The sequence below is a fragment of the Blennius ocellaris genome (genome assembly GCF_963422515.1).
Source record: "Blennius ocellaris genome assembly, chromosome: 18".
Taxonomy (NCBI): domain Eukaryota; kingdom Metazoa; phylum Chordata; class Actinopteri; order Blenniiformes; family Blenniidae; genus Blennius; species Blennius ocellaris.
The window spans coordinates 10,334,593-10,347,382 of record NC_137667.1 but is presented as its reverse complement, the minus strand read 5'-3'; the positions used below and the strand labels follow the sequence as shown (position 1 = coordinate 10,347,382).

Genomic DNA, 12,790 nt, shown 5'->3' with positions numbered 1-12,790 from the left:
AAGCACAACATCATGGCTGAATCAAACCCTGCATATTTATTCAACTCAAAAAAACCTGCTGCTGGATGTGAACATTTCTACTCTGAAAATCAGTCAAATACAGGAAGCGTGAGTTCCCAAATCCTTCACTTTGGTAAAATGCTGAGTAAAAAAATGTTTGACCAGTAAACTTGACTAACTTCTAATAGAAATACAGATGCAATAATTGCAGCCGTATAACATTTGATGACACGTCAACCCCCTTCACATTGAGGTGTTAAAGTTTACGTTTCTTGAGAAAATTACATTATATGATCTCGTTTTTTTAAACACTTTCAGGATTATCTTAAGCATTGTTGTTTTGGTTTATTTTAAAGTTTTTTATACTTTATAGCCAAATCATTTCCAGTGTTCTTCACAGATTGCTGAAATGAATTTTTTCCAACAGACACGTTGCTCTATTGTGGCTTTTGAGCATCAACGCTTCTTTTGAACCCAAAATACAAATTCTCAAATAGTTCAGGTTGTTGAATTAGTGAATTTGATAAGCTGTTTTACTGACCTTGGGAAAAAAAGATACAGATATTTAAAATTCACTCTATTTGAATAAAACCTAAAATGTACTCTTACAACTATTGAATCCTATCTAGTTAATTTGTGCGACTAGTTTATAATCTCGCTCCGCTGCACAGTTACTTCTACCCTCAGCGCAAAGAGTAAGGAAAAATGCATATGTGGGATGAGCAGCAGAGCTGAGTATGAGGGTTGTCCCCATGAAAATAAATTGCCAAATGTTCTTCTCAAATGTCAAACTGTTTTTCTTTGACATTGGCAGTTCATTATGGTTTTGTTTTCATTTTTAACTTATGGTATCATTTGAAAGAAAGTTGAGAGCCTTTACAATCTTATAGGATTTATAAACAAAGAGATCGTCTACCAATTACACATTTTCCTTACTTTTTTGTGAAGAGTGACTCTAAATAAATCTATAAAGAAGGTAGAAATGTTCTGGAAACGATATAAAAAAAAGAAATTTACAAAAAAAAAAATGTAATAAATAATTGTAAGCGTTATATTGAAATTTGTGAAATGTCTCAGTTTGGACATAAAGAGATGAAAAATAATAACAAATATGTCCCAGCCCTTGTTGTGTCCATGGAGTTTTATGAAAATTTAGATATGACTTTATTTGAACAATTGCAACTATTTGGTCCAAACAATGTTTTACATACATTTTTCTCAAAGTGTAAATGTAATTATTTAAAATGAACATTAAGGCAAGTATGCAACATCATGTCTGTTGTGCCTGTAAATAGAGACTATTTGAATTGTGCTCAAATTTGAAACTAAAGGTGTGGGTGCATTTGATTAACATTTTTAATATCTAAAATACAGTGTTTTCTAAAAATGAAACCTTTCAGATTTGGAATATTTCTATTTAACAGGAATTGTCTTTGTATTGAGCCTCCTGGCTGCAGTCTGGGGGACTTTTAAGAACAAATAAGTGATGTTTTACTGTCTGAGTAAGCTGATAAAAGTTGAGGAGATGCAGTTGCTGGGAGTTCACTGCGAGCTGTCGCTCAGCTGACAGCTATGTCTCCTGTTTGGTAGCTTTTTATGAAGGAGCTGCACGGCGCCAAACATCCGGAAAAGAGTCCATGTGCGGGAGAGAACTTACTTTGTTCAACCGTCCGGAGTTTGACTCTGTCCACGTGTTTAACGGTGGAGTTGTGAATAACGGATGGCGTCGACCAAACATGACTCGCAGATTTAATTACTGTGCCTATATACATTACTTTCAACCTGGGAAGTAAAACACAAATTTAATGTGAAAGAGTAATGTGTTTGAATTGAAGTGCTATGTACTGTTTTTGTAGTTTTATTTTTGTTTGTTTTTGTTTGGTTCTATTTTTTTTTTTGTACTCACACTGTACAGAATTGAAAATACCCACGCAGATGAAAAACACTCATGAACTGGATGTCGCCATTTTGGTAGCTTTTTATTTAGAGCGTGTTTCTAGGGTGTTTTATATCAAGAATATTTTTTAGTCTCGCTGTACTTCTATGAAACTGCTGTAATTTTGTACGGCAATGTGTTTGTCAGCATGAAATGTGTTTTATTCAACTGTTATTTGAGCACACATTGTGACTTTATGTACATGAATATACTTGTACAAGGGCTACAGTTTCTTAACATTTTGAACCAATAATTGTTAATTCAAGCAGTGACGCTCTGAGGCTGGAGCTCACACTCCTGTCACACCAGGATGGAGTTTTGTATAAATAATTTAAACTGTTGAATTCTGTCCCTTATTTTCTGTGTCCATGTGTGTTAATTATTCACATTTACAATCTATTTTGTGATATTAAAGCATGGGTGGCAAACTCATTTTAGTTTAGGGAGCCATGGGTCGGAGCCATAGAACTATTGCATAATAGTATAGATAATGAGTTCTCCATAACCCCCTTCTCAAAGAGGAAAAGCAAAATCTTTAAAGTCACTTCTGGACCTCAGTGTTTTGTGTCGCAATCTGGTGCCAGTGGACAATTAAAGAACTGCTGCTATTTTATTCCAAAATTGCAGTTTATGTAATCCAGACTGGTTTGGGACTGCAGGCTATACAATTGACACCCTGTATTATAGAGAAAATCACAGCAAAATCAGTTTGAGCCATACAATCTTTCATATCATCTATTCTGTATCTTCTATCCCACTTTATCTGATCCCAGCCAAATATGGACAAAAGCAGAGTGCACCCAGGGCTCCCTATAGGTTTTCAGAATCAATCAAATTGGAGATGTTTTGCAGGTAAAGTAGGTAAAATTGACATAATGTGACTTTGCTGTGTTGAGTCACTGTAGCATCTATATTTTCTGAAAGATTTCATCATTTAATCTTTGTTCATGGACACTTTAGAAGGCTTCAACCTTTGTCATGATTACTATTTATTCACTGTCAGGACAAAAGACACTGGATACTCAAGGGACTGACCACAGCATCAGACAGGCTTGAGAGGGTTAACTTCATAATTTCCTGCTGGTGTGTCCAACTATGGTTCCGTCTGGTCCATAAAGAAGGTGATCCACCCCACAATAAAACTTCAAACAAATAACATCCTGTACCTTCAAGTCTTATCAGGAGGTAACTTGGGACTATAATGAATTTTGAACGAGTGTTGATATTTCTCATTGGCCTCATCACAAACCCCCCCCCCACCACCACGAACAAGAGAGCACAGCGGACACACAAAAGGTTGATAGTGTAGTTTTTGTCTTTTATTATTTCAGGAAGTGAAAAAAAAAGAGGATAAATGCATTGCAGAAACCAAGAAGTGTCCAGCATACAGTGTACAAGATGGTTACAAGCATGTCAGTCAGTCTTACAGTATCTACAGACCGTGTCAGAAGGTGGTCACAGCATAGACGAGACTAGACTCCATCACTGGCTAAACTTTCCAATGACGCCTTTCCTAAATCAAATCCCATTGATGTGCGCAAGCCAGAGGCCAAAAAGACATTTCCAACAGGGTACAGAAGTGTACAGATGTGCAAACTAGCAGAGATCCCCAAACAGTTAACAGGTAAAATAAACGGTCAGAGCCAAAGAATGAATATATAGTAGACAAGGGGTTTTGAACAGAAATAAATCAACCATGATGGAAATGTTGATGACCGAATCTGATTTAATTTAGCTTTAAATGTCTAATCAATGAGACATGAAACAACTTCATATATCTGCATTTTGGCTCAACAGAAAATTGAGTTGAAAATGCCACTGAGGCGACTTTTTGTTATTGTAAACCCAATTTGCAACTACGGCAGCTGTTTGTTTGATTCGTAGTCAGACAACACCACATAGGATGAAAAAAATAAGAGCAAAACGAGCAGGTCAAAACATACATTCAAGCAACCACCGATTGGCTTTAGTGCTGGAAGTGAAGTACATTACACACCAAGGAAAACATACACAAATAGATTTATTTTTCTTCCCATAGTTCATCTGTTGCTCATCAGATTGTGTCTCAGCTGCATATTTCCTGTACATTTAGATAATTGTGAAGTAAAATTGACATGGCGTCTCCTAAGTTATCAGCTCGATGCACGTCTGAATCTTTAGAGTCCGACACAAAGGTAAGTGGATGGCTTCACTCGCTGCTCAAGAGAAACTTTTAAGGACCAGACAACCAGACTTTACCTTACAACACCATGATGCACACACTTCAGTATGCCAGGACAAAGAGGTTCCCCTCAGACAGACAACTATTCAACAGTTTGAAGTAAAAATGTTTTTAAAATACAATTTTAACACTGACTCAAGGAAAATACTGCTGTCATCCATTTTAATTTGCTCATCTCTCGACAGATGAAAGAAATAAGCATAAAGAGTGACAACATTGGTGATTTCCATCAAGTTGTAACTAGGATTTCCTCTTTGAAAAGAGAAGCAGATGGCTGTATTAGGTGGGAATGGAGAAAAAAAAAAAAAGGAAATAGAAAGCGCCAGCCACTTAGTGGCAGCTTTTCCCACCAGTAGTTTACAAAGACAGGCTGCTGCAGGATCTGTAATCAGACCAAGGCTTCCTCCTCTGTCCTCGCAATCGTTTCCTGCAACTCGGTGATAGGAGCAAACGCCCGTCCTGTCGCAGAGGGCGAGGAGGGCTGAGAGAAGGCCTGGAGGCTCCTCCGCTACGAGGAGACCGTTACGGGATTGAGGGAGCCGTTTCGGCTGTAAAACTTTGAGAAGGCCTCTTCAAGGACCGACGCCAGTCGTGGCTGGTCGCCCTGAAATGGAAAATGAGACCGGGTTAAAGAAATAGAGCAAGACGAGAAGCAGCATGAGAGGTCGGTGCGGTCTGGACGATGAAGTCCACTCACCTCGCTGATGAATCCCAGCTGAACGAGCTCCACTGCCAACTCCTGCACATTCTCATCTGAACAAAGACAGAGCAAAAATGGTGACGAGGTGTTGGGATGCCGGTTCATCCGATATGAAACAAGTCTGTCCAAAACGCAGTGCAGTGAAAGGGTTTTGGGCTGGTGGCTCAAATTTGAATTCAACTTCAAATGAACATTGTTGGGGTTTTTTTTAATACAACTCCCATCAACGTAAAAAAGCAACAAGAATTGTGGAAATGATGTTGAGGCCTAAACAAAGGCCTGATACATAGCCACGTTTTTTTTTTCATAAAGCAGTGTCTGAAGAGTCATAAAGTGATTTTACATAGCAGACACCATACAAAGCCCCGACAGCAGGAAGCAAATCAGGGTGTGATCAGATCATAATCAGGGTTACACCACTAATTTCAATCAGGTATGCTCAATCTCATCGGAAACACGTTTACGTGATGAGGTTTTAATTGGATTTAATTGTTCAATTTGATTACCTACAGCTCATCTAATCCCAAATACAGTTATAGAAAGCCAAGTAATAGCAGGGTGCAATGTTGATGTAATGTGAATATATACTCACTTGGTAACAAATCACAGCTCAAATGCCTGTTGAGTTTATCCTCAAGTTTTAGCAGCAAGGTCAACTGAAAGAAAACAAAATACATTCATTTCAATTCAAACAAATAAAAGACGTGATTTCATCAAAAAAAAGGCAGAACAGACTTACGTGATGCTTTGTGCCTTCATCGACAGGCTCGATATTGCACTGCATCTGAAGGACCTGGGATCAAAAGAAAGCATGTTGTGATTTACAGATAACTAATAAAGTGCCTCAGGAAATATTGAGGCTGGAAATAAAATTCCACTTGCAATCTTGGGAAGCACAGAGAAAGCTGAATATATTTTAATATTTGGAATCAGTTCGAGTATTGGCATGATTGTTTTTTTGAAATACAAGATGGAAAGAGAAAAACCTGACTTTAAAGAAATAGGTGCTGTTGGTGATAATATGACATTTTGAAACAAAGCACAGTTTATTTAAATAGAATCAGACTGTGGTTCTTCAGCTCTGACCTTCCTGGTCTCCAGCTCTGCAGGTTCAGGAGTCGGGGTTTTCACTGAGGGAGGTACTATCGGTGACTTCACAGTCTCCTGTTGAGGCTGCTGTGGGCAGGGTATCCCAAATGCAGTCAGAGGGTAGATCCCGTTCCTGAAGGATCAAAAGTTGAAAGTTTTGGTTTTCTTGGAAAGCATACGAAGAATGTTTCGTTTTAGGAAAAGGCTGAAACGCTTCACTTTTAGTTCCATCAACCAGTTGTTGTTTTATTTTTTCTGAAACCTGCATGAAACCCTGGTACATACCTCACATCTTCTAGGAATTTGTCCAGCTCGAGGGCGGGAAACTGAGACAGTCTGACAAAGAAAGATAAAAAAAAACATCTTTTATCCACCAATCGGTTCACTTCACAAAGTTGCCGATGAGTTAATTTAAGCCATTTAGCATGAGTAGAAACACCAATCGCTCCATCATGAAGAGTTGAGGTCAGTCATAAGCTTAAAGACGAACATGTCAGAGGTTTGTTACAGTAACAATCACACTCACTTCATCTGAACTCCCTCCTTCGCCTCTACGATCACCAAGTTGGGGTCCATGTTCTTTGTCATTTCCTCTAAAGCATTTTCTGGGATCATGTCTGCAGACAAACAGAAGATTGTTTAGAAAGGTGCACTCAACCACGAAAAATATTACATACAACATGTAGTATCCAGCTTGTCCATCTAATATTCAGCAGTATAGAACATAAAGATGAGAGAATGTAAAATGTTTGGAAAGTTAGATTTCACACTGGTTTCCATATACAAAACATTACTATTTTTTTTTTTTAATGTTGACTGTGATCATTAAAAAGCCAAGAAACATTCAATGTTTTCAAAGGTTATACTTAATATAGTGCTTTTTTTTTTTTTAAGACCAGGCTAAAATAACCAAGAATAAACCAAAAAGGTTGGAATTGTTTCAGTTAATGTGCAACAAGTCTAAAATACACGGACGTCTCCTTTTAAATTGGTAGATTTCCGGCATTCGGTGCATCGTTCACGTGAAGATCCAGATTCTGACTCACGCTGGTGGCTGACGATGCAGTGGGCAGCCAGCAGCTTCAGTAAGGGCACCTCGAACAAGGCCTGATGAAACAACAGCTCTCTGGCTGTGGGTCGTTTACTGGGATCCATCTCCAGACACTTCTGGATAAATTCCTGCAAAAGTGACGAGGGAGAGAACAACGTGCGTTTATGCGACTGCTGAACAGCCGCCCAGGATTCATTTAGGTGTCTGTGCTTTGCTCACCCGTTGCAGTGGGTCCTCTAAGGACTGAATGGCACTGTTTATGGCTTCTTGAGACACGTAAGATGAATCTCCATTACTCTGGATTTCCAACACAGCCATCTATTTAAAGACACAAACAGGTGACCTTATAAAAACAAGTATATCTCTACAATCCTGCTGCTAATTATTTACACGAAGAAATTGTATATTTCCGCTTCCTTTTCTCGCAGCAGATAAGAAGACTTTCTTTTCAGTGACAGCTGAAAACACTGAATAAAACAGCAGCGCTGTCCAAAGCTGGGGATAAGTGACGCCTTTGTTCAGACTGAAGTGACATACAAACAGTCAGTGTGTTACAAAACGAGCCCAGAAAATAACTGGAGCTCCAGAAAACAATCTCCTCTCACTCTCCTCTAATAGACACTAACTTAGAAAAACCGACCGGTCAGGATCACGATGTGATCGTCACATGAGAGAAGAAACATGTCACCCGCTCACCTCTAAGGCGCACATTCCAAAGGAATAGATATCCACGGCTGTGGTAACATTGGCAACAGCTGAAAGCAGACAAGAGCTGATCAATATCACACAAACCCGACGGTCAGGGCGTCTCGGGGAAACGATGCGCCGGCAGGAATTCACCTCCGTATTCTGGAGCAAAAAAGTGAAGGCTCTTCTGCTCCTCCCGACAGGTTTTCACATGGTTATTGATCGTGTCTGGAGCAACTGAAAACAGCGGGGAGAATACCCAATAATGAAGCCAGTGTGGGAAGAATCTGGGAGAATCTGCGTGATACACATTTCAAAAGAACCCCAGCCCCCCCCCCCCCCCCCCCCCCCCCTCAAATCTTCCAGTTTTAAACGTTTGAGGCCCACCTGAGCCAATCTTGATGAGGCCGTTGTGCTGGATGAAGATGGTGTCACATGTTAGGTTTCCATGAATGATGGGAGGTTCACAGGAGTGCAGGTAGCTGGAGACGAGCCATAAACAGGTCGAAGGATCAGAACCTCCGTTTGAACCGTTCTCGAACATTCAGGTTCGGACTCACGGCAACAATTCGCACCACATTTGATTCGGCAACACTGAGAGCCGACAGAAACTGACCTGAGAGCAGAAAGGATCTGTGTGCACCAGCGTTTCCAGGCCTGCGGAACAGGTTCAGTTATGACATGTAGGTGCTGTTTACAAGAGTGACTAATTTGTGTGGGTAAAAGCTGAGCTGTGCAAACCTTTTCATTCATGGTCTTGTGGTTTTTCTTTGTCTTTTTCAAAAACTGTTTGAGGCTTCCTGAGGACATGTATTCAGTGATGAAAATCACCTGCGAACACAAGCAAAACCAGAGGATCAGTAACATCAAATATGCACAAAAGGCTTTTTGGTGGATCTGTTTAAAAGGTGTTTTGGATGTTTTCATACCCTCGCTCTGTTCTCTTTGACATCCGCCCAGTATTTGTGGAATTTCACGATGTTCAAATGCTCCAGCTGGATCAAATTGTCAAAGACGGCTTTAACTTTTTCCTATGGAGTAAAAAAAAAAAAGAGAGAACAATTTCATCACAGTTCTACACATCTGCACCATAAGTCATGATGTCAAATTAAACCTACAACTTTCGTGATTTTTGAAAACAAGCTGAAAAACAAGACCCAAGTTCAAAGTTAGACGCTTTGTTCACAACGACATCTGGCACCCGTAGTGCAGGGCTCGTCTCCCTGCTGGTACGCTCACGAAGTTAAGTGTGCACCCAGTGTTTTATTGGTTCAGTCAGACGTCCATTGAACACATCCAGCATGTTCCTATTATTTCTGGGGCCTGTATGTTGTTACGTAGAACACGCCATGACACAGAGATGAATATTAGTAAAATGAGGCCACTTTTTCCATATTTATTTAAAAAAAAAATAAACAGCTCTCTCATGTAATTGGACTAGTATTGTTGCTACTACTGTTTTTTCACAAGCTTTGAACCCTGCAGTTTAAACAATGACGTGGCTAATTTATGGATTTTTATGGCTTAATGAGCTTCATGCCTGAAACACAAGTGATGCGTTTAGGTGCATCACGAAACTCTGACCTTCCTTTTTAAAAAAATTTTGTTTGGTGGGTGCAGCTTATATTCAGGTGTGCTATATAGTCCGGGAATTAAGGTAAATACGTAAAAATGTTTTTCATCAGTTTATTTACAGGAAATGTTCCCTACCTGTTGGAAGACCTACTTCCACCTCAGACACAAATGTTTTTGCTCGACTGTATAAATGTCCAACTGCACTAAAAGCAACAATTCGGAGGCTGAGATGCATGTCGCTCATGCAGACCGCTAAAACACTGAAATGTGGAGCTCTTTGAGGTTTTAAACAGAGAAAAAAAAATCCACCTTTTAAGTTTTGTGGAATGAAGCTGAGTGAGATGAGCTTGTGTATTTGTGCTATAACCGGCTTTGGCTTTAATTGGTTTTGGATTAAAATAGAATCACAAAATTCAAGTGCTGTTTGGAACGAACCTGAAGCTACATCACACAGAATTGCAATCAACTAACTGCATTTGGAAATGTAATCAACAGATACTCTGATACTATATCAGAAATTGGGAAAATGCAACAGTGAAACTAATTCAAAACATCTTAAAAGGCCAAGAGATTTATGCAAGTCAAAACCTAAAATAGGACTTGTTCTGTTGTTTTGGTCAGGATACACATAACTGCAATTTCTTTCTCGAGCTACTCAAGTATGTACTTTGCTCTCATACTGGCATCAACAGGTCCAACCACTTGACTAAGACGCTTAGAGCCGGGGAGAAATGAAAAGCAGCACATTGAGGCCAAACACATACACAAACACACAAAACATGTGCTGTTGGGATTTATTTTTCGTTTGCCATAATGATCGTGATAAACACATGTTGTGGTTACAGTACTGAAGTTGCTGCTGCAGCTCTGCACTCACCTCTTGTAGTTTGAAATTTTTTCTTTCTGAGAACATGACTTCATTCCACACCACCTCGACTCCTTCCTCTGTGTCCATGGCCAAGTAGGCGTTATCAATCCCGGGGACGTTGCGCTGATTTACCTTTAAGCAGAAGGAAAGAAAGAAACATACAAACATCAGACAATATTGAAACTTTTCCTCACAAGCAGATCCACAAAGCAGCATTGAGATTCCCCAAATCACATCACAGAGGAACAGACCGATCACATGTACATGAGACAGAAGTCAGCACAGATAAAAGTTGAATTCCATTTTTGATGAAAATATCTGCGATTTCTAAGTTTCTTAATTGAAAACTCATAGCTTTATTCATGAATATCATTAAAAACAGAGACATGAGCCCCGAAATCAGTGACGCAGCTGTGAAAGTTATTGAGCTTATTGCTCATGAAACAACATGAGCGTCAGAGCCATGTGCACTGTCAGTGTAGACACATGCATACAGAAAGCCTTCATTACTGTGAGCCCTGAGGCCAACATGAGACTGAAGAGAAGCACTGTGGAGTGTGCGATTCCAGCTCCTCCAGCAGATTTGCAAAATTCTACACTACATTCCACTGGATTTTAGCACAAGAGCACATTGGAAAAAAATGGAAAATAATGAGAACATTTTTGTTTTAAAATAACAACTTTTTCCAGGTTTAGTGAAAATGAGCTATTTTTATGATGTCTTTTCACCAATACAACGTTGTGGTTGTTTTAGGGTGGCACAGTAGGTGTAGTTGTTAACAGAGGGTTGCCAGATGGAATCCTGGCAGTGCAGAGTTTACAGGTTCTCCCAGTGCATATGTGGGTGTCCTTTGTTTACTCGAGTCTGATAACACAGTCCAGAAACATGCATAAGCCTTGTTGATTCCAGTCCTCTGCGACCATGTGGTGGTATGAAAGATTGGTGGGTTGTTTATAAGCTTATTGGGGCTGATTGTTGCTCCTGAGCATTAAAATTAGCCTGAAAGCCTGGACATCTTTGGAGCTTTCTTGGAAGGGACTCGTGTGCATGGTGTGGAGAGTGGAGATGAACCTTACTGCACAGTCATCTCTCTCACCTCTTCTCTGCGTTTTTGCCAGCGTCCACACGGGCTCTCCTCCAAGATCTCCGACTCATCCTCACTCTCCTCTTCCTCATCCTCGGTGGCGGCGGTGGCAGGAGGCTGGGTCACCATGGACACGGGCGGAGACACGGAGGAAACTTGACCCGCGGGCGCAGCGCCGGCTGCGGACTCGGGCTTCGCCTCCTGCACGGAGTCCGTGGCCTGCTTGCTCTCTCCCTCAGACATCTTCTCGAGCTGTCAGGCCCAGCGGCCCGCTGCACGGCACACACAGAGAACCAGCCCCCACAATGTAAACACCACACTTCAGAGAAACGACGTATCAGCTACGGGCGATGGCCGCATCACTTTAGATCACACTTCTAAACAGCAGTGCGCGAGCTCCCGCTGCACAAGACGTTAGCTTCAGCAGGAAAGGCCACAACAAGTCAGGACTCATAGTTTTCATGTAAAATAGCAGACGTGGATGAACCTACGTGTTAAAGACGGGAGACGTGACGATGCCAGCTCCAGTTTAACAGACTCCCCGGTGTGGCAGGCGGATCCCAGCTGGCTCTTGAGGCCTCGCCCGGTGTGTTTCTCGGTGGAGGTGCAGCTAGCCCCGAGCCGCTGCTGCTGCTAGCTCCTTGGTCGCACTGCGATACACGGGAGTCAGACGAGAGGAGACATCCAGCAAAAACACGACCGGCGACGAGCGCGGCGGCGCTTACAGCCGTGGCTTGATTCAAAAGATAGCCGCGTCTCGATGTTTTGGCTCGCCGGTCGCCTCGCTGCTCGCTGGAGACGGTTGTAGCAGCCCACCGCCCCTCGGCTGCTCCTCAAGACTCCCAAGCCCCGCTAATGAACAAGCTACCGCTAACAGCCGCAGTCCTGCACGCGCTGACTGGTTAATAACATCGCAGCAGTTCACATAAACTCCACAAGAAGAGACAGCGACGCGTTAACGGTGTCTGTCACTGTACAGCTCCGTTCACGGCGACCGGATGACTTAAAGTTAAGGTTTAATATTTAGCCAGATATGATGGCGATAACTTCCAGATGCACACTGCACTACGAGCCGCAGTACGTCAGGACCGAGCGCGGGTTGCCAGATACGAGCTCCTCGATCCCCCTTCTGTATAATCAAATGTTAACGCGACTCTGCGTGGAGGTGGGATTCAACGAAAATACAAATTTTTAATGTTCCAGAGTGTTTGAGTATTTCCACTCCACTGGAATGTTTATCGACTTCCAATCGTCTAGTTTCCCCACAATTTGTTAACTTCTGGGATAGTCAATCCACCTTGCCAGTTCTGATTTGGATCCCCCTTTTGCATTCAGTAATGTCTTCATTCTTTGGCGCACAGATTTTATTTTTGCCGAAATGTTTCTCTGTGTGGACGTCATCATGGCACCACAAACTTGTTTAATTTTGTCAGCTGCACATGATGCAAGCATGATCAACTTTCCAAAATGTGCTTGACTGTGGATATATTTTATGAAATATTCTCTAAGAGCAGGCTTCACTCTGGACAGGTTGTAAGTCCATAAAAACCCACCACGGAACCCATCAGTTAACGTCAC

General features: G+C 41.4%; 1 protein-coding gene across 1 annotated transcript; it reads right to left on the bottom strand.

The window, feature by feature from the left end:
• Positions 1-3,239: 3,239 nt before the first annotated feature.
• Positions 3,240-12,259, bottom strand: nrbp1 (nuclear receptor binding protein 1). The gene is made up of 18 exons (XM_080514357.1): positions 11,704-12,259; positions 11,225-11,484; positions 10,137-10,259; positions 8,614-8,715; positions 8,426-8,515; positions 8,301-8,341; positions 8,072-8,166; positions 7,838-7,921; positions 7,694-7,752; positions 7,217-7,315; positions 6,993-7,125; positions 6,473-6,563; positions 6,232-6,282; positions 5,944-6,079; positions 5,597-5,650; positions 5,450-5,513; positions 4,855-4,910; positions 3,240-4,761 (listed from the first exon to the last, which is right to left on the bottom strand). Exons 2-18 carry the CDS (start codon positions 11,453-11,455, stop codon positions 4,666-4,668), a joined length of 1,605 nt encoding a protein of 534 aa, XP_080370483.1. The 5' UTR covers positions 11,456-11,484; positions 11,704-12,259; the 3' UTR covers positions 3,240-4,665.
• Positions 12,260-12,790: the final 531 nt, after the last annotated feature.